Source organism: Silurus aristotelis (assembly GCF_946808225.1).
Source record: "Silurus aristotelis genome assembly, chromosome: 1".
Lineage (NCBI taxonomy): Eukaryota > Metazoa > Chordata > Actinopteri > Siluriformes > Siluridae > Silurus > Silurus aristotelis.
In genome coordinates this window covers 32107518-32133370 of record NC_139574.1, presented here as the reverse complement: position 1 = coordinate 32133370, position 25853 = coordinate 32107518, and the positions used below count along the sequence as shown (strand labels likewise).

The window sequence follows — 25853 nt, the reverse complement described above, 5'->3', positions numbered from 1 at the left end:
CACACACACACACACACACACACACACACACACACACTAGCATTTATCTACTTTACTCCATCTTACCTTTGACTTTAAACAACTAATAATGAATCTAAATATTAAGGCTATACACTGCCTGTTGCAAATTTTTATTTTAGACATTGCAATAATTATACCGTCCTTTGGAGTCAAACCATTATTAATTATTGCCAACAATAAATCAATTTACAATTAATACAATTTATAAATACATTAAATAAAATTTTAATAAAATAAAATAAAATAAATGCATATAAAATAAAACAAAATAAGAAAGACTGGGACAGAAAATTCATTAGAGACCCTGTTGTATTTTATGTTATTTTATTTAAGAATTATCCTAGTAACGTTCTTCCATGAGAATCTGTAGTGTGATTGGTGGAAAATTAGTAGCACTAAAAATATAAGCCAGTAGGAGTGATTTACTGTAATAATACAGCAAAGTCTCGTCTTTGCCGATATTGTCGTTGTTACAGGCTCTACTGAACACTGCTGACATCTAGTGGACAAAATGTGGGGCTGCACATCAGAGTATCGACCCGAATAAACAACTAAAACTTGAATATGCTGATGTCCTGGGATTTTCTTTTTTACACAGATTAGTTTATAGCAGACATGTCAAACTCAAGGCCACTCTGGACCACTTCCAGACCCTGGATCTGAGAGGTAATATAAAAAATTTTTTTAAAACAATGTTTGAATCTCTGGGTGTGTTTTTATTTTATTTTATTTTATTTTACAAAGGCTGCTCGAATGCACTGAATGTTTGGAAGTAATGTGTGACCAACATTTCTTAGCACACACAGGTGTCGTCTCACTGTCGTCTCACAATCATGAACTGAACTGACAGAAAAGAGGGCAGGCAAATACGAGCAGAATGTACTTACTGTTTTATTTTCACACCTCTGTCTGCCTTGTTGTTTATTAAATATTTACTGTAATGTGGAATAAAAGAAAGCATATGAAAAACAAGCAGTACAAACTGTGAGGCCAAGACAGAGATACACTTCCTCTTCCACGTTTGTTCTTCAGAGTCAAATCATCACAGAAAATACTAACTATCTGCAAATTAAGAGAAAATATGAATCAGTTAAAGGGAATAAAATAAAAATTAATAAAAGTACAACAACCAGGTTGCATAAGTGTACACACCCCTGAACACATGCCTAATTGAAGCACCTTCAGATAGTATCACAGCATTCAATCTTTGTGGGTATGAGTCAATCAATGTGGCACATCTTGACTTAACACAATTTTGCCATTTTAGCATTCTAAATCTGTCAAATTATTAGAGCATATCAAGTGCCCAGCCTTTTTCAGGTCACTGCACAGATTTTTAATTGGATTTAGATCTGTTCTCTTGCTGGACCATTTCAAAACCTTGAATTCCAGTTTATTTAAGCTATTTCCTTGTTAATTTTGAAGTGAATTTGGGTGGCTGCAGAAAACTGAAGAAAGGAAGCCCCCAAAGATCAATGCTGCCACTACCATACTTTACACTCTACATACTGTTTTCTCAGGCACAATGTAATAAATATTCAGTATTCATAGACTTTAAATCTTTCACTCAGGAAGGATATTTCTCACAAAAAGCACCTCCGGTTCAAACGTATTTACACAGATCAGGCATAACAATATGACCACCTGCCAAATATTGTGTTGGTCCCCCTTTTGCTCCCAAAACAGTCCTGACCTGTCGAGCATTAACAGCATTAACTTCTTCAACAATTTGAGCTACAGGAGCTCATCTGTTGGATCGGACCACATGGACCAGCCTTCGCTCACCACATGCATCAGTGAACCTTTCCCGGACCTCTTTTGCTAAATTCTGACTACTGCAGACTAGGAACATCCCACAAGAGCTGCAGTTTTGGACCCAGTCATCTAGCCATCACAACTTGTCTCACAACTTCCTCAAATCCTTATGCTTGTCCATTTTTCCTGCTTCTAACACGTCAACTTTGAGGACAAAATGTTCACTTGCTGCCTAATAAATCCCACCCACTAACAGGTCCAACCCATTCACCAGTCATAATGTTATAATGTCATAATGTTACGCCTGATCAGTGTATGTTCCTACAAAATTTTGTTCACCTGCAAGTTCACTTTTGCTGGTTTGTTGAAACAACATATTGATGGTGTGCTTGTGAACTTTAATAAAACAAAAAACAAACATGTGATTTAATACAGAGTCTCTAAACATTTCCTTAAACCTATTTATTTAATTTTGTGCATCAGTTTATACTACTAGTGTCCAGTATTATGATCAAATCTATTAAAATTATTATTTTTTTTTTATTAGAAAGTTAAGAAACTGTAATTCAGATTAGCATAGACACTAAAATTACAGTAATGGTAAATTAAATGTAGTGAACTACTTTATTTCTTTTCTCTTTTTTTTTGCTGTTATTGTCCAAGATTGAGATTGAGTGATGTTCTAACCTCATACTCCTTATATTCACTAATAATTTGTATTGATTTAATTATTTTGATTATTTCATAGTATAGAACGACAAAAATCATACTTTATCTGTATGCTATATTTGTTTTTATTTACATTTTTGTGGTGGTTGTTTATTAGTTTAGTGATTGAAGATATTAAATCACAGAATCGGCAATCAAAAAGTTCAGCTGTAAGGCTTTCCACTTTTGATGCCAATCTCATCCGGATGCTGAGATGATTCTAAGATGCTGAGCTCTACTTTTCTTTCATTGCATGAAAACTGCTGCTCTGGTTTATTGTTCTTTGAGCTTAATGATTGCTGCTTTTAGTTAAAAGGCTGACTGATGGAATGAAGTCCTAAACATTACAACTAAACAAAGTGGACACTGATATTTGGTTTTCCACTGAATGGCTTGCTATGGTTGCTAGTAAGTCGTATCATGAGCCATGTTGTGAAGCCTGCATGTTATTTTCATTTTTAGGCAATTCCCTTTATTAAATGTATTTAATCGTCTTTTGGTGAGGAAACCTTATTCTTTTAATGTCTACTTAAACTCTTCCTCCACATGTACTATGTCATCAAGGTTAGTTGAAAAATGATCTGGCAATGGGCTAACATATAACCGATGAGTCCTCTCTCTGGCAGAACCACTTCGGCAGTCTACAATTTGGGTGCAAGTACAGGGTGAATATTTTATGAATGGGTGGTTGATAATTTACTGTGCTTTAGTCCTCTAGAATAATTTTAAAATATATTTCAAGCAAAGGTATAATAGAAAATATTTGACCATTGGTAAATGGTTATAAAAAAAATGCAAATGCTTAGATATGAAGCATTAGAACATCTCTTACCTGGCCGATCGTCAAAGGTCAGTGTAGAAACATTAGAGGTGTCATCACTGATAGGTATTAAGGAATTCAGTATATCTTCAAAGACTTTGTCCACAATGTTTGATGCAGTGTCAGATGCTGCTGGTGATGCTGTATCATTGTTCGATTGGCTTCTAAAATCGTTTTTTAACTTTTCTCTAACTTCTATCAGTGCAAAGCCAATCATAGATGCCACACAATCACTGAACTCACACATGGAAACATTAGCCCTTGATGGTTGTTCCTGAGAGATGTTTTGAGACTGATCTCTTGCTGAATCAAATTCCAAGGCAAGCTGTTGCTCTTCAAACTGGGATATGACCTTTGCGAGTCTAACATCAATCTCGTTGGTAATTCGTTGAGTGAGCTGATTCTTGAATGAGGTTAAGGTTATGCTCTTCAGGACAGCACCGATAATATTCCCCTTTAGCTGAGCTTCGTTGTCAGTTGTTGAATCAGGAGACTCGCTCATTACCTCTGTATTGCCTGTGTCTTGCTCAGAGTTCATCATGGGGGTCTCATCATTCACATCAGAAGGTGTATCGCGAGACATTGTTCTTCCAGATTCCAAGGTATAAGGCAACATTCTCTATAATTACAAAGTAAAGAAATTAGGATTAAATTCATTATGAAATCAATAGACCTATATTAATATAACTATTTTAACCCTCATAAGGTCTATTTGATAGAGAAATTATACAAAAAATATACATTTTTAATTATACAAATAATATATTTTTTTTTTGTTTACTTCTCATCTATTCATTAATGCTGTGTTTTGGGAGATATGAAGTACTTTTGTACCTATTTACCACACAAATCCTCAACTACACCATAAGCTTGCATATGAAATATTAATTTTTTATGAAAAAATCACTTAAATGATGATCTAAATTTCTGATTTATGCTGGATTTATAGATTTTTTTTTGACAAATGAAGAAAAAATATTGAGTTTTTTTCACATTTCCCATTCATTTCAATGTGGGGTCATATTGACCCCGAAGACCAGAAGTGTAAAAAATCTTTTTACATACCTTCAGAACAACCGAATCAAGCCCAGTTTTTTTGTGTGTGTATAGATAGATTATGTAGGAAAAGTCACAAAATATTATTCCACTCAGATGAAGGGAACCCTTTTTTTTATCAAGGAAAAGTCGATTGGGGTCATATAGACCCCAAGGACCGATTAAAGGTTAAATTAGAAAAATCGTTTCTGCATATTTTCACTGCTTCCCATTGAAACTATTGAGTATAAAAAATAAACTATTGCTATGATCTTAAGCGCTGTTATTTTGACCACTATCGTGTATCATGTTGTGATGTATACCTTTCTAATATCCTTTATCATGGCTTTGTCTGGCCAGAAATACATCGGATCCGTCTTATGTATCTGAAGCAGCTGTCTTGTTTTCCAAGGGCTCTTTGCTAAATGCCCTTTAGATTACATGCAACACATGCGATTAGCTTCATATGCACCGTTTGAGCATTAACATTGGTTGGTTTGTCATTTAGTCATTTAGTTCTGTTTAATTGCATTCCTTACCAGGTCCAAACTGCCTTATGATGTTGCTGGATTCAATTGGGCTTATGCAGGTTGTGCTGATGGGAGGTGGGCAGGCATCCTGTTCTGCCTCAGTGGCCATTATATTGTTCTCATGTGCCTAAAATAACACACAAAACCAAGATTTTGTTATTTTAATGTTTTTTCTTCATGTTCTCCATATATTTTGCTAAATTACTGTTACTACATTACTAAATTACTACATTGTTCAGTGGTCAGATGCAAAATTCTTACTTTACCGTGTGCTGACATAAAACCTTTTTTTCAAATATAAATATACAAACCCGATTCCAAAAAAGTTGGGACACTGTTCAAATTGTGAATAAAAACAGAATGCAATGATGTGGAAGTTTAAAATTTCAATATTTTATTCACAATACAATATTGAAATTTGAAACTTCCACGTCATTGCATTCTGTTTTTATTCACAATTTGAACAGTGTCCCACTATTCATCAATAGTTGGGACAAGGCCATGTTTACCACTGTGTGGATACCCCTCTTCTTTTTATAACAGTGTGCAAACTTTTGGGGACTGAGCAGACAAGTTGCTCAAGTTTAGGAATAGGAATGTTGTCCCATTCTTGTCTAATACAGGCTTCTAGTTGCTCAACTGTCTTAGGTCTTCTTTGTCGCATCTTCCTCTTTATGATGCGCCAAATGTTTTCTATGGGTGAAAGATCTGGACTGCAGGCTGGCCATTTCAGTACCCGGATCCTTCTTCTAAGCAGCCATGATGTTGTAATTGATGCAGTATGTGGTCTGGCATTGTCATGTTGGAAAATGCAAGGTCTTCCCTGAAAGAGATGACATCTGGATGGGAGCACATGTTGTTCTGGAACATGGATATACCTTTCAGCATTGATGCTGCATTTCCAGATGTGTAAGCTGCCCATGCCACACACACTTATGCAACCCCATACCATCAGATATGCAGGCTTCTGAACTGAGTGCTGATAACAACTTGGGTTGTCCTTATCCTCTTTAGTCCGGATGACATGGTGTCCCAGTTTTCCAAAAAGAACTTCGAATTTTGATTCGTCTGACCACAGAACAGTTTTCCACTTTGTCACAGTCCATTTTAAATGAGTCTTGGCCCAGAGAAAACACATTCACTTCTGGATCATGTTTAGATATTGCTTCATTTTTGACCTATAGAGTTTTAGCTGGCAACGGCGAATGGCACGATGGATTGTGTTCACCGACAATGTTTTCTGAAAGTGTGATGCAGTGCCGTCAAAGGGCCCGAAGATCAAGATTCCAGATTTTCTGAATCTTTGGATGATATTATGCACTGTAGATAGATGAATAAACTCTTTGCAATTTTTCTCTGAGAAACTCCTTTCTGATATTGCTCCACTATTTTTCGCAGCAGCATTGGGGGAATTGGTGATCCTCTGCCCATCTTGACTTCTGAGGGACACTGCCACTCTAAAAGGCTCTTTTTATACCCAATCATGTTGCCAATTGACCAAATAAGTTGCGATTTGGTCCTCCAGCTGTTTCTTATATGTACATTTAATTTTTCCAGCCTCTTACTGCTACCTGTCCCAACTTTTTTGGAATGTGTAGCTCTCATGAAATCCAAAATGAGCCAATATTTGGCATGACATTTCAAAATGTCTCACTTTCAACATTTGATATTTTATCTATATTCTATTGTGAATAATATATAAGTTTATGAGAATTGTAAATTATTGCATTTCTTTTTTATTTACAATTTGTACAGTGTCCCAACTTTTTTGGAATTGGGTTTGTATTTACTAACATAAAAAGGTCAACTAATAAAATTAATGTTTAACAAACTGCTTACCAAAACTTCCTCTGGTGCTTCATTATGGCTGGATTCTTGCTTCATAAGATCGCTACTCGAATCTGGAATATGCGTCTCTGGTTCTTTTGTTTTTCTAAATGAAACAAACACAATCTTTCAAATTAAATCGCATCTTGTGCTTTTTACACTACATTTTGTTAGAAATAAACACGCACTAATCGTAATAATTGTCCTATATGTGAAATAGTGTAATGTTTTTACCTGGCCAGAATTTCTATTTTGCTTCCCAGTATTGCAAAACTTAAGGGTTTATATTCTGCCATTTGAGGCTGAAGCGTTTTGTCTTGTGTACTCGTTTCATTACAATTTTCCATTGCACAGAAAAAAAGCTGTGAAAACAAATAACATTGCAATAAAAGTACAGCTAAATAAGCTGAGAAATAATAATAAATACAATTACTTTCTGTAAAGGCATGTAAAAGTCTAACTTGAGTTAATTATACACTGGGGGAAATATTTATTTGAGCCCCTTAAAAAAAGAACTGAACAGTCTAGAATTGTTATGGTAGGTCTATTTTAACAGAGAGAGAGAGAAAGAATTTTTTTTTTTTAAAGGCAGAAAAAAAAATTATTTAATTAATATTTTATTAAGGTTTTTGACATGGAAAATGTGTGTAATTTTAGGCACATGAGAAGAATATAATTGTCAGGGATTCACCCTGCCACGCCCCCCTCTGTAGCTGTCAGGGATTCACCCTGCCACGCCCCCGTCTGTAGCTGTCAGAGATCCACCCTGCCACGCCCCCCTCGATAGCAGTCACGCTGCTTCCCAAGATTACCGACAGCTGTGGCTCATGAAAGATCAGACTACATAAACTCACGTTCTTGAGTCACAGGCTGTCGGTCGTTATATTGTCAAGCTGGACAATCGCGTGGCTGCTCGACCGCCGGCTGTATATGCGGATTCCACTTCCGACTTGGATTACTCATTGCCGAAGGCTTTATGGATTATGCTTGGGACATTCGAACTCATAGCGGACAACGCGTATCGAGCGGATGTCTTTGTTTGTTGTTTTCAACGGCTTATGAGTGTTTCTGTGTTGTACGGTTGTTGAAATAAAAGGACAATGATCGGACTATATCGGCTTCCGCGTCTGCAGCCTGACAGAACGACCGACCTATACCGAACGCGGATTCGCCATTCCGCGATTCCGACCGCAACGGATCGGCAGCTGAACCCGGCTTCGGATTTCCTCCGGAAGCTCAGTGCCGCTTCTCGCGGTTCAGATCCACAGAAGCCGGATCATGAGAGCGCGGCTGCGCCACGCCCCTCAGAGAGCGCGAGGGGATTACCGGCTCGTTACTCGGGAAAAAAAAGACGAATTGGGCGGATTTCTGCAAGGCATCGGCGAGTATGTGGCTGTTAACATTTCCCGGTTTCCTTCCGAACGAACCAAGATTGCCCTCTGTATTTCCCTCCTGTCTGGAGAAGTTCTTGCCAAAGCCAGCTCACTATGGAGCGCCAAAGGGGGCAAATTCGGCTCACTCGCCGAATTCAGCGGGCTGCTTCTGGGGAAGTTGGGGATAGAGGTGGTGGATCTCCACTACAGTCCCCTTGAGGAGGAAGGTGCTCCATTCCAAGGTTCTCAAGAGCACGCGGCTCCGTGCCGGGTCTCCCATGAGCCTGCAGCTCAGCCCCAATGTTTTGATGAGAGGGCTGCTTCATCTCAGTCGGCGAGCACACCATGCCGTCACAGAGCTTCTACAGGCGTGCCGCTCTGTTCCGAGGTTCCCGTGGGCGTGCCACGCCGCCACAGTGTCTCCAGGAGCGTGCTTTCCCGCCACAGTGTCTCCAGGAGCGTGCTTTCCCGCCACAGAGTTTCCACGAGAGCGCCGCGCCGCCACAGAGTTTCCACGAGAGCGCCGCGCCGCCACCGAGTCTTCACGAGAGCGCCGCGCCGCCACAGAGTCTTCACGAGAGCGCCGCGCCGCCACAGAGTCTTCACGAGAGCGCCGCGCCGCCACAGAGTCTTCACGAGAGCGCCGCGCCGCCACAGAGTCTTCACGAGAGCGCCGCGCCGCCACAGAGTCTTCACGAGAGCGCCGCGCCGCCACAGAGTCTTCACGAGAGCGCCGCGCCGCCACAGAGTCTTCACGAGAGCGCCGCGCCGCCACAGAGTCTTCACGAGAGCGCCGCGCCGCCACAGAGTCTTCACGAGAGCGCCGCGCCGCCACAGAGTCTTCACGAGAGCGCCGCGCCGCCACAGAGTCTTCACGAGAGCGCCGCGCCGCCACAGAGTCTTCACGAGAGCGCCGCGCCGCCACAGAGTCTTCACGAGAGCGCCGCGCCGCCACAGAGTCTTCACGAGAGCGCCGCGCCGCCACAGAGTCTTCACGAGAGCGCCGCGCCGCCACAGAGTCTTCACGAGAGCGCCGCGCCGCCACAGAGTCTTCACGAGAGCGCCGCGCCGCCACAGAGTCTTCACGAGAGCGCCGCGCCGCCACAGAGTCTTCACGAGAGCGCCGCGCCGCCACAGAGTCTTCAGGAGCATGCTTTCCCGCCGCCACAGATTCTCCAGGAGCATGCCTTACCGCCGCCACAGAGTCGTCACGAGAGCGCCGCGCCGCCACAGAGTCTCCAGGAGCATGCTTTCCCGCCGCCACAGAGTCGTCACGAGAGCGCCGCGCCGCCACAGAGTCTCCAGGAGCATGCGTTCCCGCCGCCACATAGTCGTCACGAGAGCGCCGCGCCGCCACAGAGTCTCCAGGAGCATGCTTTCCCGCCACAGAGTCGTCACGAGAGCGCCGCGCCGACACCTCCGGTCACAGAAGGCGAAGTGACTCCTCCGAGTCCCTTTCCAGACGACGCCCCATCCCAGAGCCCCTTCCAAGGCGACATCTCGCCCACGGAAAGCTCGGCTCCGCCCCAGGACCTCCAAGAGAGCTCCGCCCAGCTCCAGGTCCCTCCAGAGAGCTCCGCCCAGCTCCAGGTCCCTCCAGAGAGCTCCGCCCAGCTCCAGGTCCCTCCAGAGAGCTCCGCCCAGCTCCAGGTCCCTCCAGAGAGCTCCGCCCAGCTCCAGGTCCCTCCAGAGAGCTCCGCCCAGCTCCAGGCTCCTCAAGAGGGCACGACTCCGCTCCAGGCTCCTCCCGAGAGCTCGTCTCCGCTCCAGGCTCCTCCCGAGAGCTCGTCTCCGCCTCCGAGCGACCCCACGAGCTCGTCTCCGCTTCAGTGTCCCAAAGAGAGCTCCACTGATGTCGTGGACCTCCAGGCGAGCCCTTCTCCGCTTGTGGATCTCCAGGCAGGCTTCACCTCATTTCCAGGCTGCTCAGTAGGCTCCGATCTGCTCCTAAGGGTCCCAAGGAGCGCCCCTACGCCCAGGGGTTTCCCTGTGCACTCACCCCGGCTCCAGGACTGCGAAAGGGAAGTTGAACCGCTGCCCCCGGGTTCCACCGACGGCGACGGCTCACCCCACAGTCTCGCAGAAGGCGACGGCTCGCCCCCAGCGCCCGCAGAAGGCGACGGCTCGCCCCCAGCGCCCGCAAAAAGGCGAAGGCTCGCCCCCAGCGCCCGCAGAAGGCGACGGCTCGCCCCCAGCGCCCGCAGAAGGCGACGGCTCGCCCCCAGCGCCCGCAGAAGGCGACGGCTCGCCCCCAGCGCCCGCAGAAGGCGACGGCTCGCCCCCAGCGCCCGCAGAAGGCGACGGCTCGCCCCCAGCGCCCGCAGAAGGCGACGGCTCGCCCCCAGCGCCCGCAGAAGGCGACGGCTCGCCCCCGGGCTCCACAGAAGGCGACGTTTCGCCCCCGGGCTCCACAGAAGGCGACGTTTCGCCCCCGGGCTCCACAGAAGGCGACGTTTCGCCCCCGGGCTCCACAGAAGGCGACGTTTCGCCCCCGGGCTCCACAGAAGGCGACGTTTCGCCCCCGGGCTCCACAGAAGGCGACGTTTCGCCCCCGGGCTCCACAGAAGGCGACGTTTCGCCCCCGGGCTCCACAGAAGGCGACGTTTCGCCCCCGGGCTCCACAGAAGGCGACGTTTCGCCCCCGGGCTCCACAGAAGGCGACGTTTCGCCCCCGGGCTCCACAGAAGGCGACGTTTCGCCCCCGGGCTCCACAGAAGGCGACGTTTCGCCCCCGGGCTCCACAGAAGGCGACGTTTCGCCCCCGGGCTCCACAGAAGGCGACGTTTCGCCCCCGGGCTCCACAGAAGGCGACGTTTCGCCCCCGGGTCCTCTTCAGGGCGAAGGATCGCATCCAAGCTCCACAGAGGGCGACGTCTCGCCCCCGGGCTCCACAGAAGGCGACGTCTCGCCCCCGGGCTCCACAGAAGGCGACGTCTCGCCCCCGGGATCCCCGCATGGCGACGTCGGTCCTCCAGGTCCCTCTGACGGCGACGGCGGTCCTCCAGGTCCCTCTGACGGCGACGTCGGTCCTCCAGGTCCCTCTGACGGCGACGTCGGTCCTCCAGGTCCCTCAGAGGGTGGTACGACGTTCCTGGTCTCCGCCCGGGATGTCCTCCACTCCCCGGTCATTGTCTTGGTTGGCGTCCAGTTCTGGTTCCCCGCCATGGAGGTCGCTCCGGCTCCAATCCCCGCCAGGGGCTTTACTCAGCCTCCCGTCAGCACTGAGGGCGTGGCTCCGTTCCGGATCCTCCTGCAAGGTGTTGTCCCATGCCGGCTCTCCGCAGAGGATGTTTACCAGGCCTCCGTTGCTCCCAGGCGTCTAAGGAGGCCTTCCTCGGAGTGCCCTGGCCCGCCTGGCATAGGTGGGTTTTGGGGCGTCAGGTGTCGCCCCTGGAGGGGGGGGTACTGTCAGGGATTCACCCTGCCACGCCCCCCTCTGTAGCTGTCAGGGATTCACCCTGCCACACCCCCGTCTGTAGCTGTCAGAGATCCACCCTGCCACGCTCCCCTCGATAGCAGTCACGCTGCTTCCCAAGATTACCGACAGCTGTGGCTCATGAAAGATCAGACTACATAAACTCACGTTCTTGAGTCACAGGCTGTCGGTCGTTATATTGTCAAGCTGGACAATCGCGTGGCTGCTCGACCGCCGGCTGTATATGCGGATTCCACTTCCGACTTGGATTACTCATTGCCGAAGGCTTTATGGATTATGCTTGGGACATTCGAACTCATAGCGGACAACGCGTATCGAGCGGATGTCTTTGTTTGTTGTTTTCAACGGCTTATGAGTGTTTCTGTGTTGTACGGTTGTTGAAATAAAAGGACAATGATCGGACTATATCGGCTTCCGCGTCTGCAGCCTGACAATAATGGCCACTGAGGCAGAACAGAATGCCTGCCCGTCTCCCATCAGCACATAATTACCTTTAAACAGAACTTAATAACTTACAAACCAACCAATGTTAATGCTCAAAAGGTGCATATGAAGCTAATCACATTTGTATGTAATCTAAAAATCTTTTTAGAAAAGAGCCCTTTAGAAAACAAGACAGCTGCTTAAGTTGCATAAGACAGATCCAATGTATTTTTGGACATGATGACAAAGCCATGATGAAGGATATTAGAAAGGTATAAATCACAACATGATACACGACTGTGGTCAAAATAACAGCACATAAGATATGAGCCATAGTTTATTTTTTTATACTCAATTTTTATACTCAATACTCGATCATAATCATTTCATTTATTTATAATAATATATTTCTATTGAATTCACAATAGATTTAATCCTACTATATTACTATTTCTGTCAAAGAACATCAGGGACAGGTGTGTAGACCAGCACAAGGCTGGAATGGGCTACAAGACCATCAGCAAGAAGCTTGGTGAGAAAGAGACCACTGTCGGAGCAATTTTTAGAGAATGGAAGAAATACAAGATAAATCATCTCTGGAGCGAGGGTGAAGCTTTCTTTCATGTATTTCTTTTTATGGATTTTTTATATCCTGTCTCTCTGTTTAAACAAAACTACAATACAAATTCTTGTTAATTTCTATGTATGGGGTAAATACACGAAATCAGCAGGTGATCAAATAATTATTTCCCCCACTTTACAGGTAACATGAGCAGGGGCGTAGATTACACGGGGGACGCGGGGGACATGTCCCACACACTTTTTATAAAAAGTAACTTCGTCCCCCTCACATTTTTTAGTATTGAGTTGTGTTCACGAAATGTTGAGGTTTTAATGGAGCAATGTATAGAAATGCAGAGTGATTTAAAATCCAAAGAGATAAAATAGTCTATACATGACTTTCACGTATCCATGGCAATCAGTGACCACTTGTCACGTCATCATCACGCGCCCCATAGTACTGTAGCTCGAGTCGCATCCGCGGTCCCGCGCGCGATCTAACATTCCGTTGCGATGAGCTCAAAGCGACAAAAAAAACCGCTTCACTCCTTTTTTTACAAAAATGTCAAGCAGTGTAAGTTGTATATGGTATCCGAATTGTGTTGCACAATCTTTAGTAGCTCTGCCTGTTGCTCTTGTTGAATAATTAGCAAGTTGTAAAGGATTATAAGGAAAAATAGCTGCTTGGACAAACGTTCACTTTTTTCTGTGTATTTCCCTTAAACTCTTTTATAACGTCTTTTGTTTTAACAAGTGTGTTATCAAAACCCTTCAAATAAGAATAAAGATAATGTTAAACTGAGATTTTACAGCATGTTTAACTCTACCAATTCTACAGAATATCTAGTATGTGTCACAGTATGTACACGGAGAGACGAGGACGACGAATAGTAATCACACAAAACCGACAATGAGTGAAGACAGTGATGATGGGTGATGTGTACCTTAATGTACAACTATACATTTTTGGGGTAAATAAGGTACAAAGATATCTTTTTACGGGTACTGTCCCAGTGGCAAGCTGTTGTATTTCTTTCTTTTTGTTTTATAATCATATATAATCATAAAGCATATAAAGCAAATATATGCTTTATATATATATATATATATATATATATATATATATATAAAACACTAGACATTTCGTCCCCCCCACTTTGAAATGATGGCCACGCCCCTGAACATGAGTAAACAGTAACTATGCACATTTCCTCATATGAGTAACTCAAGTTAGATCTTACATGTCTTTGAAAAGCTGTTTCTACCTTATCAGTATTAGAGGAAAATGAAGGTTTTCTTGATGACACTTCTTTCCTTGTCAGCTTTCGATTCAGAAATGATGAGCACGATATGCTGACCACAGTTTATAAGATGTGCCCCCGTGACGTCACAGAATGGAACTTTTTTTTCTTGTAAAAAAAAAAATAAAAATTATTTATCAAATTGATATCAGTGGTTTGTGATCCACGTGGGGTACAGAAAAAAAAATCTCCATTTACTTAAAATCTCGATAGTTAGACTAGTTAGAAAATTATTAAACCGAGAAAAGCTCACTTTTCTTCTCGTGTATAGATTCGGGCTTTTTTATTTTATTATTATTATTATTATTATTATTATTATATTTTTTTTAATCATCGAGAGAAACTGCATTTAAAAAAAATAATTTAATTGTATCTATATAATCAGGTGGGTCGGGGAAATTAAACTGCCGACCTCTGTAGCCTCTCTGTCCTCCGCGTCTTCGCGTTTCTGCGCAGGCGCACATCAGAGTAGACTTCAAAGAGTCACAGAAGTGAAGCCCTGGCTTCCTTTCCATTTATGTTTTTCTTGGTGTGGAACAAAAGACTAAGCTGCCTGTGCCTCAGATTTAACATCCATGACTTATGAGCTACCAATACAATTTTAATAAATATCAGAAATGCCCTTTTTTTTTTTTCACTTTAGCCCCTCCCCCTCAAAATGTCTGTGCTAAGGAAAAGGCTTTTCTGTGTTTACCTCACTATTTGATCTTTTCTTGTGCTTCAGGTCAAAACATTCCTCGCTCCTTTTAAAATACTGGGGAAAAATAGAAATGTGCAAGTAATAATTGACCATCATTGAGAAAATGGAACAAACCGGCAAATACAAATCATATTGACATGCTCCATTCTGTCTGCACTAAAACTATTATTTACTCCAAAACAGGCAATAACAAAGATAACTGATGGATTCTTAATGGAAAAACATGTATGTGGTATGGTACAACAAAAGTGTATCAAACATATTTGTAATATAGTATGAAGTACAATAGTATGCTACTGTACATATTATTTTCTATATGAATAGCGATTTATACCAGTAAATACAATAAATAACAATAAGTAGTACAATAATTACAGTAGCATAATAATAGATTGATAATAGCGTAGTATATAGCATGATATAGTATAGCATATAGCATGTATGATACTGTAATTATAGTATTTCAAATACGTTAATAATAATAATAATAATAATAGTAGTAGATTAATAATATTAAATAGAATATGGAATAACAATTGCAAAATAAAGACAATACCAATAAAGTCAATAGTGTGTAGAAAATTGTACTTTAATATAACAGCATAATAATAACCGATCTATAATAATAAATAAATATTAATAATAATAATAATAAATGTTAATAATGATAATTCATCAGATTCTAATTTCAAATAGAATGCAACTAATATGTAATATTAATAGCAAAATTGAATAAAAATAATAATAATTGAAAATAATGTTTGAGTTGAGTCGTTCTTTCAAAGTAATGGTTTCTTTGTCCTAATAAGACCACGAAGACACAAGACAACTGATGGTTTATAGCACATTAAGAAGGCAAGAAATGTTAACTCTTGACAAAGCACCCTCGTGAACTAAAAACCATTCCAGACGACTACCTCGTGAATCTGATGAAAGGATGCCATGAGTGTTCTATGCTGTCATCAAAGCTAAATGTAGCTATCAGGGTTGACTGGGGTTGCCTCAGAAATTATTTAAAAATATATAGATATATTTATTTTAGTTGTCTACCGTTGATTTTGCCATCATTTTTTTTCCTGATTTCTCATGTCAGCTTCATTACCTCAATTTGGACTTTGAGAAATCTCTACAAGATAATTGATTTCCTCAGTTTTATTGATTAAGAGGTTGTTTATCTAACATGAAGTGGGATCCCAATGTTGCTGGTACGTCTCTAGATGGTTCGGGATGTTTGCGGGGTCGGCATCTCTTCTTTACATTCCATAATCTTCATGAGGTGGGAAATAACTGGAGCTGGTGCAACCTCTTGATGGGTAGAGAAAGAAAAGCAGTGAAGAGGAATTAGTATAGCTGCTGTTTATGATATTACCAAGCACAAGTTGATAATGTGTATTTGTTCAGATGTACTGGAGCACAAGGTTATGATGTGTGATATGTGTTAAGTGTAGGACTCGCTAAATAGATATGTCTTTAATCTGCGCTTAAACTGGGTGAGTGTGTCTGAGCCCCGAACACTGTCAGGAAGACTATTCCAAAGTTTAGGAGCTAAATGTGAAAATGCTCTACCACCTTTAGTGGACTTTGCTATTTTAGGAACTACTAAAAGCCCAAAGTTTTGAGATCTCAAAGAACATGATGGATTGTAGCCTGTTAGAAGGCTGGTTGATATATGAGAGCTAAACCATTTATGGCTTTGTAAGTAAGTAGCAATAGTATGTAGTTGATTAAAAACTTCTCAACCTTGTGAGAACTCTGTGAGAAATACAGAGATAGCATAAAAAAAACCTGTTCCCCAGTGCTCAGGACATCAGCCTGGGCTAAGATTCACCTTCCTACATGACAACAACCCAAAGCACACAGCCAAGACAACACAGGAGTGACTTATTGACCACTCTGTGAATATCCTAGAGTGGCCCAGCCAGAGGTATGACATGAACGTCTTTGAACATCTCTGAAGAGATCTAAAATTGGCTGTCCACTGATGGTCCCTATCCTACCTGATCCAGCTTTAGAGAATTTGCCATGAAGAATGGCAAAGCTTGATGCATCATACCCAAATTGGTCTTTAGGCTGTAATTGTTGCCAAAGCCGTATCAATTAAGTACAGAAAAAAGGGTCTGATTACTTATGTACATGTGATATCAGCTCTTTTACTTGTGCTTTTGGAAATCTTCAGTGCAACAAAAAGTTTTTGTAGCCTTCCCCAGATCTGTGCCTTTCAACAACCCGGTCTCTGAGCTCTGCAGGCAATTTCTTTGACCTCCTGGCTTGGTTTTTGCTCAGATATGCATTGTCAGCTGTGAGCCCTTCTATAGAGAAATATTCTCTATATATCTGAATTCTAATCATCTGAAATATCTACTACCTACAGTCTTCTCCAGCTGTAGTTGGAGAAGACTGTAGGCAGTAGATATTTCAGATGATTAGAATATGGTACATATATTCTATTCTTCAGCAATGTTCAAATAAAATATACAAGAGAATGGGAGGATGTCTCAACATCGCCCCCTGGCGTAGTCAGCTCTTAAGAGGAGGCCTCGATGTCGCCCCCTGGTGTGGTGTGGGAGAGGTGGTAGCTCAGTGGTTAAGGCATTGGGCTCTGCATCAGAAGGTCACGAGAACTGCGGAAAACATTCTGGATGTCCTGTACCCAAGAATACAACTCCCTCATCCCTGATTGATTACAGACCAATAGCCCTTCTATCACATGTCACAAAGGACCAACTGCTCCATCTCAAAAGACCTACTTCAATCTAGACTACAACAACACCACAATAAGATTAACATTCTTTATTTATAAAGCGCATTCAGCACCATTCAATCTCCTGCTGATATGAGATGTAAAGCATCCAGCTTGACACATCCATGATAACACTTATTGCACTGTGCAGATGTGAGGTCTGGGGTCCACTCGGTACATTAGACTACTCTGGCACAAATATCAAGCAGAATCTTTGCATGCAGAATTCTGTAGAAGGTTCAAAGAAAAACACCAACCAATGCATGGCAAATTCCCAGCCTTAATATTAATTGATGACAATACACTGAATAACTTTTTCACCAAGTAATTGTTAGTGTCCTTCTGTGTTTTCAGATATTTTATTGGTTTAAATCAAATGAGGGGTTTCTCCAGAACCTTGATAGGGGGTTCAGAAATTAACTAGTGCAGCAAGGTCTCAAAGATGACAGGTATCTCTCGCTCAGGAGGTTTATGTCTTGCAGTATACACCTTCACATGTTCACATGTATTCACCTTCCTGCAATAGTTCACTTTTGCCAGACAAAAGTACAAATAAAAATACGTTACTGGACTTAAGTAGATTTTTCTGTACTTCTTTACTTTACTATTTATTATTCGGATAACTCTTTACTTTCACTCATTACATTTTACACAGATACAGTTGAAACCAGATATTTACATACACTTCAGAAAAAAACACAAAAACTTTTATTTCTTTACTGTCATACATTAAATCAGAGTAAAATTTTTCTGTTTTAAATCAATAAATATTAACATATTTTTTGCATTTGTTAAATGTCAGAATCAAGCGAGGGAGAATTTTTATGTATTTTTATTATCACTTTTATCAAAGTCAGAAGTATACATACACCTCCTTAGTATTTGGTGGAATTGCCCCGAAACTGTTTCACTTGGGCCAAACGTTTTGGGTATCCTTCCACAAGCTTTCTACAATAGTTTGCTGGAATTTTGGCCCATTCCTCTTGACAGAAATGGTGTAACTGGTTCAGGTTTGTAGGCCTTCTTGCTCACACTCCCCTTTTCAATGATTCAGGGATTGAGATCAGGCCTTTGTGATGGCCACTCCAATACCTTGACTTTGTTGTCCTTAAGCCACTTTGTAACTAATTTGGAGGTATGCTTGGGGTCATTGTCCTTTTGGAAGACCCATTTGCGCCCAAGCTTTAACTTCCTGGTTGATGTCTTCAGATGTTGCTTTAATATATCCACATAATTTTCTTTTCTCATGATGCCATCTATTTTGTAAAGTTCACCAGTCCCTTCTGCAGCAAAGCAGCCCCACAACAATATACTACCACCCCCATACTTGACAGTTGGGATGGTGTTCTGAGGCTTCAAAGCTTCGCCCTTTTTCCTCCAAATATACCGTTTATCATTATGGCCGAACAGTTACATTTTTGTTTCGTCAGACCACAGGACATGTCTCCAGAAATGAAGATTTTTTTTCCCTCATGTGCAGTTGCAAACTGTAGTCTGGCTTTTTTATGGTGGTTTTGAAGTAATGCTTTCTCCTCCCAGAGTAACCTTTCAGCTCATGGCGGTACAGTATTTTTTTTGCTGTGGATAATGACACTGTCTTACCAGTTCCAGCCAGCATCTTCACAAGATCTTTTGCTGTTGTCCTGGGGTTGATTTGCACATTTCGCAACAAAAAACTTTCCTCTCTGGGACTCCGTCTCCTTCCTGAGCGGTATGATGATTGTACATTCCCATGTTTTTTATACTTGCATATTATTGTCTGAACGGATGAACGTGGGACCTTCAGGCATCTGGAAATTGCACTTAAGGATGAGTCAACAAATCTTATTCTGATGTCTTGGTGGATTTCTCTTGATTTTCCCATGATGTCAAAGAAAGAGGCTCTGTGTTTGAGGTGTGCCTTTATATGCATCTTTATATAAATCAATTAACCTATCAGAGGCTCAGAATGGAATCATCTGGAGTTTTTTTTGTTTAAAGGCACGATAAACTTCTGACTTTGATGAAAGTGATAATAAAAATACGTAAAAATTCTCCCTTGCTCAAGTCTGACATTTAACAAATGCAAAACATATGTTAATATTTATTGATTTAAAACAGAAAAAGTTTACTCTGATTTAATGTATGACAGTAAAGAAATAAAAGCTTTTGTGGGTTTTTTTTTAAGTGTATGTAAATATATGGTTTCAACTGTATCTGTACTTTCTACTTCTTACATTTTCAAACCAGGTTTGTTACTTTTGGTTTTATCTATTTGGTGAAATTATCTATATTTTTTCTTTTGGTTTTCAGACCATCCACCTATTTCCCGTCATTGCACGGCTTTTTCAGTTTACCACTGGTGTATCATTTAATGGTTATCATGCACCACAGATGTAGACTAGTTTACGGAGCAAACAATGAGCAAGACAGAAGGCAACAAGAAGTACAGTATGTGGCTGACGTGGATGACAGAGGGAGTCAGCGATGGAAACATGACTGAGAACAGAGATGTTTCTGATCACCTGGTCATCATCATCATCTCTTCTCTGCTTGTGTTCTATATGGTGGATGTTCAGTCTGAAAACATTCATTAGGTAACAAAATTTGAAATGAATGAATTAATGCAATGCACATTTCTGTTTGACCATGTTAGTGAAAATATAAATAAATGAATATAAAAGAGGCAAAATTAAAACCTAGTTAAAACCTAACACATGATTTTCTTTACTTAGATATAAAAAAACAATACACTCCCCCAAAAATATTTTATAATCTGCAAAACAAAATTAGATATGTTCCATGTAAAAACCATGAAAACCATGAAAGCTAAACCGCAAATTGCCGAGGGATTACTGTACACACATAATAACATATATATAAGAACAAAACGCTGTGCTTTTGTAAAATAAAGAAAACAGACGGGGGGGGGGGGGGGGGTGACAAAATATTTTTTGATTATGTAATTCATATTAAAGTTAGAAGAGGTACAATTTCTCCGGTATCACCTCATGAACCGTCCGTGTGGAAACATGGCAAAGGTTCCGTTTGGTGTCCTGATAATTTACGAATTGAAAACACCAAAATTACTTTAAAACAATTACAAAAATATTTTGTTTTCATGCTTTATGCTTAGTTTGGTTTCACTAATAATAAACATACATTTGCATAAAGCATCAATATTTGTCCATGCCCATGTTGATTAGAGTATTACAAACTTGAAAAGTATTAATTTAAGTTCGAATACATGCCATCTGACATTTCCTGGACCTGATGTATATTTTCTTAATACTTCAAGTGTCCAGTATCATGATATCAAAATGTATTTTTTATTCAAATGTAAAGAAACTATAAAAAATAATAGTAAAAATGCGAAAAAATTACACATTTTTTATAGTCCAAGATTAAGATTGAGTGTAGGCCATGTTCTTACCTCACAATATTTATACTCACCAAGATTTTTTTATTAACTTTATTATTTTGCTTATTTCGTAGGAAAGAAAGACAACAATGTATTGTTTCTTCCTATTATTATTGATTATTTATAGTTTAGTCGGTGAAGATATTGGAAGCATGAAGTCTGTGGGGAAAATCTTATGTTCTCTGTACATGCTCAAACATTTATTCCCTAAAAAATACATTATCAGCAATCAACAAGTTCTGCTGTTTTTTCACTGACTAATTCAGACACTGGAGCAGCAGAGTAAACACAGCCTGTCCTGCCAAAATAAATGTATTCTTCTTCTTTAAATAGTTTTGGCATTGATGACTAGTTTAGGGAAAGACGCTGCCCTGGTTGATGGGTCTTGAAGTTGACTAATTGCTGCTTTTAATTTAAAGGGTGGACTCAAAAAAACACTCAACTAAAGGCCTATATGTCTCTAACTGTCCCAACAGTGAACATTGATGGTGTGTTATACACTGGATGGTACGGCTCAGGTAACAAGCCCTAATTGATGGTTTTTGAGAGCCGTACTATGCCACCCTTCTTGGGTTTTTTTTTTATTTTATTATTATTCCAGCCAATTTGTCTTTATTTGTGAAAAAACAAGTTACCTTATTCTTCTAAGGTCTGTTCAAACCCTTCCTCCAATTCTACCATGTTTTCAAGTATTGTTGAAAAATCATCTGTCAATTGGCTGACATTTGAATTTTTTCTCTCTGTGTCAGATTCACTTTGGTAGTCTACAATTTGAATACAAGAAAAAAAAACAGGTAAAAATGTATTATGAATGTGTGATTAAAAAATTCTTGTGCTTTAAAATTCAAAATAATTTCATAATATAAAGAAGAGGTATAAAGGTCAATTACAAAATATTCGACCATGGTTCAATTGTGAGAAAAATGTAAATGCTTACATATGAAGCATTAGAAGCTTCCTTTTACCTGGCTCATTGCATGAAGGTGGTGAGGGGAGCTCGAAAGTGTCGTCACCCATAGGCATTAAGGAATTAAATATATCTTTAAAGACACTGTCCACGATGTCTGGTGTGGCGTCGAATACTGCAGGTGAGGCTGCTTCACTGTTCGATTGGCTTCTAAATTTGTTCTTCAACTCTTCTCTAACTTCTATCAGCGAAAAACGTATCATAGATGCCACACCATCACTGAACCCAGGCATAAAACCATCATCACTCAATGGTTGTTCCTGAGAGCTGTTTTGAAACTGATCTCTTGCTGAGGCGAATCTCAAGGCATGCTGTTGCTCTCGAACCTCGGATATGACTTTTGCGAGTCCAACATCAATCTCCCTGATGATTCGCTGAGTGAGCTGATCCTTGAATGAGGTTGAGGTTATGCTCTCCAGGACAGCATCGATTATATTCACTTTTACCTGAGCTTTGTTGTCAATTGTTGCCTCAGGAGACTCGCTCGTCACCTCTGTACTGCTTGTGTCTTTCTCAGAGCTCTTAAACATTGGGGTCTCGTCATCCACCTTAGAAGGTGACATGCGCTCCAGTATATCTGAGCAGTTCACCTGATAGATTATTCTCACAGCTTCCACAATGTGAGGCAATGTTTCCTAAAATCAAAGAAAAAAAATATATATATATATATATATCTTATATCCATTAAAAATTCATTACAAATATATTATAAATACTTTAAATTATAGAAATCATTTCTGCATATTTTCACTGCTTTTCTTTTAAACTATTGAGTATAAAATTAAACTATGGTTCACACAGTGGATAAGATCTTAAGTGCTGGTATTACCAAGATACGTGTATTGGGTTGTGATGGTATATTTTTCTTACTTCAATATCCTTCATCGTTGTCATGGTTTCACCCGGGCAAAAAAACTTTGGATACATCTTATGTAATCTAGTAATCTGTCTTGATTTCCCAGGGCTCTTTGCTCCAGGTCCTTTTAATTACACACAACACATGCAGTTCACTTCATGTGCACCATTTGAACATTAACAATGGTTGGGTCGTAAGTCATTTTGTTTAGTTTAAAGGTAATATTGCATTTCTTACCAGGCCTTAGTGGCTCAAGCTCCCTTATTAGGTTGAAGGTTGGCATGCGGATGTTTTCTTTCGCCCTGGTGGCCACTATGTTCTTCCCATGTGCCTAAAATGACACAAAGATATTACCATTGTTTTGTTACTTTGACTTTTTTTAGCGATTAGACACAAACACTACAAAATGATTACCCTACCTATAGCAGACTTAAAATTATAATATAAACAAATTTATAATATACACTATATTTCCAAAAGTATTGGGACACCTAGTCATAATTATGATGTGTGCTTTTTAAACATTTCATTCCACATTTAGTCCCCTTTTATAATTCCCTCCACTCTTCCAGGAAGATATTCCACTAGATTTTGGAGTGTGCTTATGGATATTTGTGTTCATCATCCACAAGGGTGTTACTAAAGGCAGGTACTGATGTAGGTGAGGAGATCTGGGGTGCAGTCATTTCAAATCATCCCAAAGGTGTTCAGTAGGGATGAGATCAGAGCTCTATAGCGGGCCACTTAAGATCTTCCTCTCCAAAGCATGTAAACCAGATTTCACTTTGTGCACGGGGGCATCGCCATGCTGGAACAGGTTCGGGCTTCCAAGATGAATTGAATGCACAATGTTATTAGAGCGCATCTTAAGTCGTCCTGTACAATTGAGAGCCTCCAGATTTGTGGTAACAGTTTGGATAAGAACCACATACAGCAGGAAAAGTCAGGTGACCCAAAACTTTTGGCAATATAGTGTGCATCTCATTGATATAAAAGAAGAAACAATATATACGTATTTTCTAAGATATTAAAGGTGTCAACTGATAATATGGAATAATGATCAGCGTACCAAATCTTCCTCTGGTGCTTTAGTGTGCTTCATAAGACTGCTACTCGATTCTGCAGCATCCGTCTCTTGTTTTTTTCTTCTATATAAATCAGACGCATTCTTTCAAATCAAAACATATCTTATGCATTCAGGCTCAGACATTTTGGGTTAAAAAAATGAACCGTGCGATGTCTTTATTTACCTAAGCAGCGTGTCCATTGTGCTCCCCAGTACCCCCAACCTGCTGGATCTTATCTCGGACATTTGACGCCGAGGCGTCGGTCTGCGATAAATGTTCATTTCATAAAAACGTTCCATCGCACCGAAAGAAGCTGTGAAAACAAATCAGATCGCATTAACACTGCAACTATATAAAACCTTCCATGTAATAATAAAGCCAGTTTCTTTTTGTAAAGGTGTGTAAAAACCTGTTACTTATACAAGTAAAATGAATAAAATGTAACGCTGCACATTTTCTCGTATGAGTATGTCTTTATGTCTTTAGAAAAACTGTTTTTACCTGAACAGTGTTAGAGAAACATGTAGGTATGCTGAAAAACACTTGTTTCCTGGTCGGTTTCAGACTCAGAAATGAGGCGCGCGTCCGCTGACTGCTGTTTCAAGCTGCCACTCGTGACGTCACAGAATGCCACTCCGTTACCGTCTCATGTGTGTGGGGTCCAAACTCAGAACAATACCTAGAAAATATATATTCTTTTATATATATATATATATATATATATATATATATATATATATATATATATATATATATTCTTCATTCGGTCTGGATCAGCCTCGATATGATGTTAAATTCACAAATGACTGACTGAAAAGCTACTGAACTACTAAATGATGTATTTCTCTACTTGCTCATAACAGATATGAATGAATGGGCAGATATGAATCCTGAAGCCTAAGATCCATTTTGTTCGCTGATTATATCCAGGACACACCAGCACGTCTTCTATTATAGTATGAAAAGCCAAAAGGACTTAAAAAAAAATAAAAACACTGAGTTTTTGTGCTATGAATAACGTCAACTAAATCGTAATATTACAAAAAAAATGAAGTAAGATTTCACCTTAGAGTTAATTAGTAGATTGTGTATTAAGTTGTTACATTAATTGCCCACTAGATGGCAGCCAGAGGCCACAAATGTCTATCAGATAAACCAGGGGATTCAGTGGAGGACTGGTACTGTGATGTGGATTATTCAGTACCGAGGAGCACAGAAACAATAACAACTTTTTAACAATAAGTTTTATTGACATAGGGTTTCAAAACACTTACACATGAAAACACGAAAACACTTAAATACGATAAACACGTATTTATAAGAAAGAATATGTACATAACAGATTTAAATAAAGTCTGTTTTTCTTTTTTGTTTTTAGTGAAACACGTCGAATCAACAGAAAAAAATAATCAATATATACCATATCATTTATTTATTAGCCACAAGATTATTTCTGTTTATTTAACCAGATACTCTTTTTTTCTTCCTAATATAGGATGAATGTATGTATCTTACATAAGATATGTATAACATTTATTCATTATAATGCATTAGGGGCCACTCAGATGAGGATGGGTTCCTTTTTAAATCTGGTTCCTCACAAGGTTTCTTCATACAATCATAAAATCTGAGGGAGTTTTTCCTTACAACTCTCAAAACTGATTTGCTCACTAGGGATACATTTATATATACTAAACTAATTAGCACTAGCATATTAATTCTTTTTTATAACCCATTTATCTCTGTAAAGCTGTTGGAACATTGCACATTGTTTAAAAAAAACGCTATACAAATAAAACTGAATTGCAGCAGTGCTTGTATTTTGGCCTTATAAACAAGAGTCAGAGTTCCTAACACATTACACCTTCTTTTATTTACATTTTGATATGAATGTTACAGTAGTTCCTGTGATAATGCACATCTAAACAGTCCTTCCAGACCCTAAACAGACCTCACCAGACCCTAACCCTAACCCTCACCCTCTTGAAATTAATAAGCAAATAAGTTTGTAATGTTATTCCTGAGTGTGTCCTCAGAGTGCTGAAACTGGTTCCTCTCAAAACAAAAACTAAAGCAAGCATCTATCAACAAACTTTAGTAAAATTCTATAAACAATAAAACAACAATTTCCTATTTTTTGCCATGTCAGATCCTGAAACGAAGAATTTGAAATGTCCCTGCCGTAAGTCTAAACTTATTACCTTAATGTTGACACGTGTCACACTTCACTGATCCACTTTCAAAAACGAGAAGATCAGAATCAGTTAACCTTTCTGACAGGAAAGATTAAAGCTGGTCCACTTTAAAAATTAAAATAGACCACAACACAAAGA

At 40.4% G+C, this 25853-nt stretch overlaps 2 protein-coding genes across 3 annotated transcripts; both read right to left on the bottom strand.

Annotated features, from left to right (window-relative positions):
- Positions 1–2889: 2889 nt before the first annotated feature.
- LOC310724348 (uncharacterized protein) lies at positions 2890–7258 on the bottom strand. Its single transcript, XM_083538201.1, has 5 exons — positions 6931–7258; positions 6709–6802; positions 4879–4996; positions 4663–4769; positions 2890–3923 (listed from the first exon to the last, which is right to left on the bottom strand). The coding sequence occupies exons 1-5, from the start codon at positions 7041–7043 to the stop codon at positions 3222–3224; spliced, it is 1134 nt and encodes a 377-aa protein (XP_083394327.1). The 5' UTR covers positions 7044–7258; the 3' UTR covers positions 2890–3221.
- An 8406-nt stretch (positions 7259–15664) lies between these two features.
- On the bottom strand, positions 15665–24100 carry LOC310735277 (uncharacterized protein). Of its 2 annotated transcripts, XM_083557902.1 has the most exons (8): positions 24022–24100; positions 23704–23833; positions 23523–23601; positions 22691–22784; positions 22468–22577; positions 21596–22232; positions 21266–21394; positions 19414–19789 (listed from the first exon to the last, which is right to left on the bottom strand). In XM_083557902.1, the coding sequence occupies exons 2-7, from the start codon at positions 23817–23819 to the stop codon at positions 21267–21269; spliced, it is 1164 nt and encodes a 387-aa protein (XP_083414028.1). In that variant the 5' UTR covers positions 23820–23833; positions 24022–24100; the 3' UTR covers positions 19414–19789; position 21266. The 2 variants fall into 2 exon arrangements, with proteins under 2 accessions (XP_083414029.1, XP_083414028.1); XM_083557903.1 differs by lacking the exons at positions 19414–19789; positions 21266–21394 and adding an exon at positions 15665–15795.
- Positions 24101–25853: the final 1753 nt, after the last annotated feature.

What these genes read in the sequence shown, in the direction of transcription:
- LOC310724348 (XM_083538201.1), bottom strand. Translation starts at nt 7,043, where the DNA reads ATGGAAAATTGTAATGAAACGAGTACACAAGACAAAACGCTTCAGCCT. An exon ending in AAGCACCAGAGGAAGTTTTG is followed by an intron (nt 4,997 to 6,708) that starts GTAAGCAGTTTG and finishes GTGTTATTTTAG; the next exon opens with GCACATGAGAACAATATAAT. An exon ending in CATAAGGCAGTTTGGACCTG is followed by an intron (nt 4,770 to 4,878) that starts GTAAGGAATGCA and finishes TGTAATCTAAAG; the next exon opens with GGCATTTAGCAAAGAGCCCT.
- LOC310735277 (XM_083557902.1), bottom strand. Translation starts at nt 23,819, where the DNA reads ATGGAACGTTTTTATGAAATGAACATTTATCGCAGACCGACGCCTCGG. An exon ending in ACAATGGACACGCTGCTTAG is followed by an intron (nt 23,602 to 23,703) that starts GTAAATAAAGAC and finishes TGATTTATATAG; the next exon opens with AAGAAAAAAACAAGAGACGG. An exon ending in GCTTGAGCCACTAAGGCCTG is followed by an intron (nt 22,578 to 22,690) that starts GTAAGAAATGCA and finishes TGTAATTAAAAG; the next exon opens with GACCTGGAGCAAAGAGCCCT.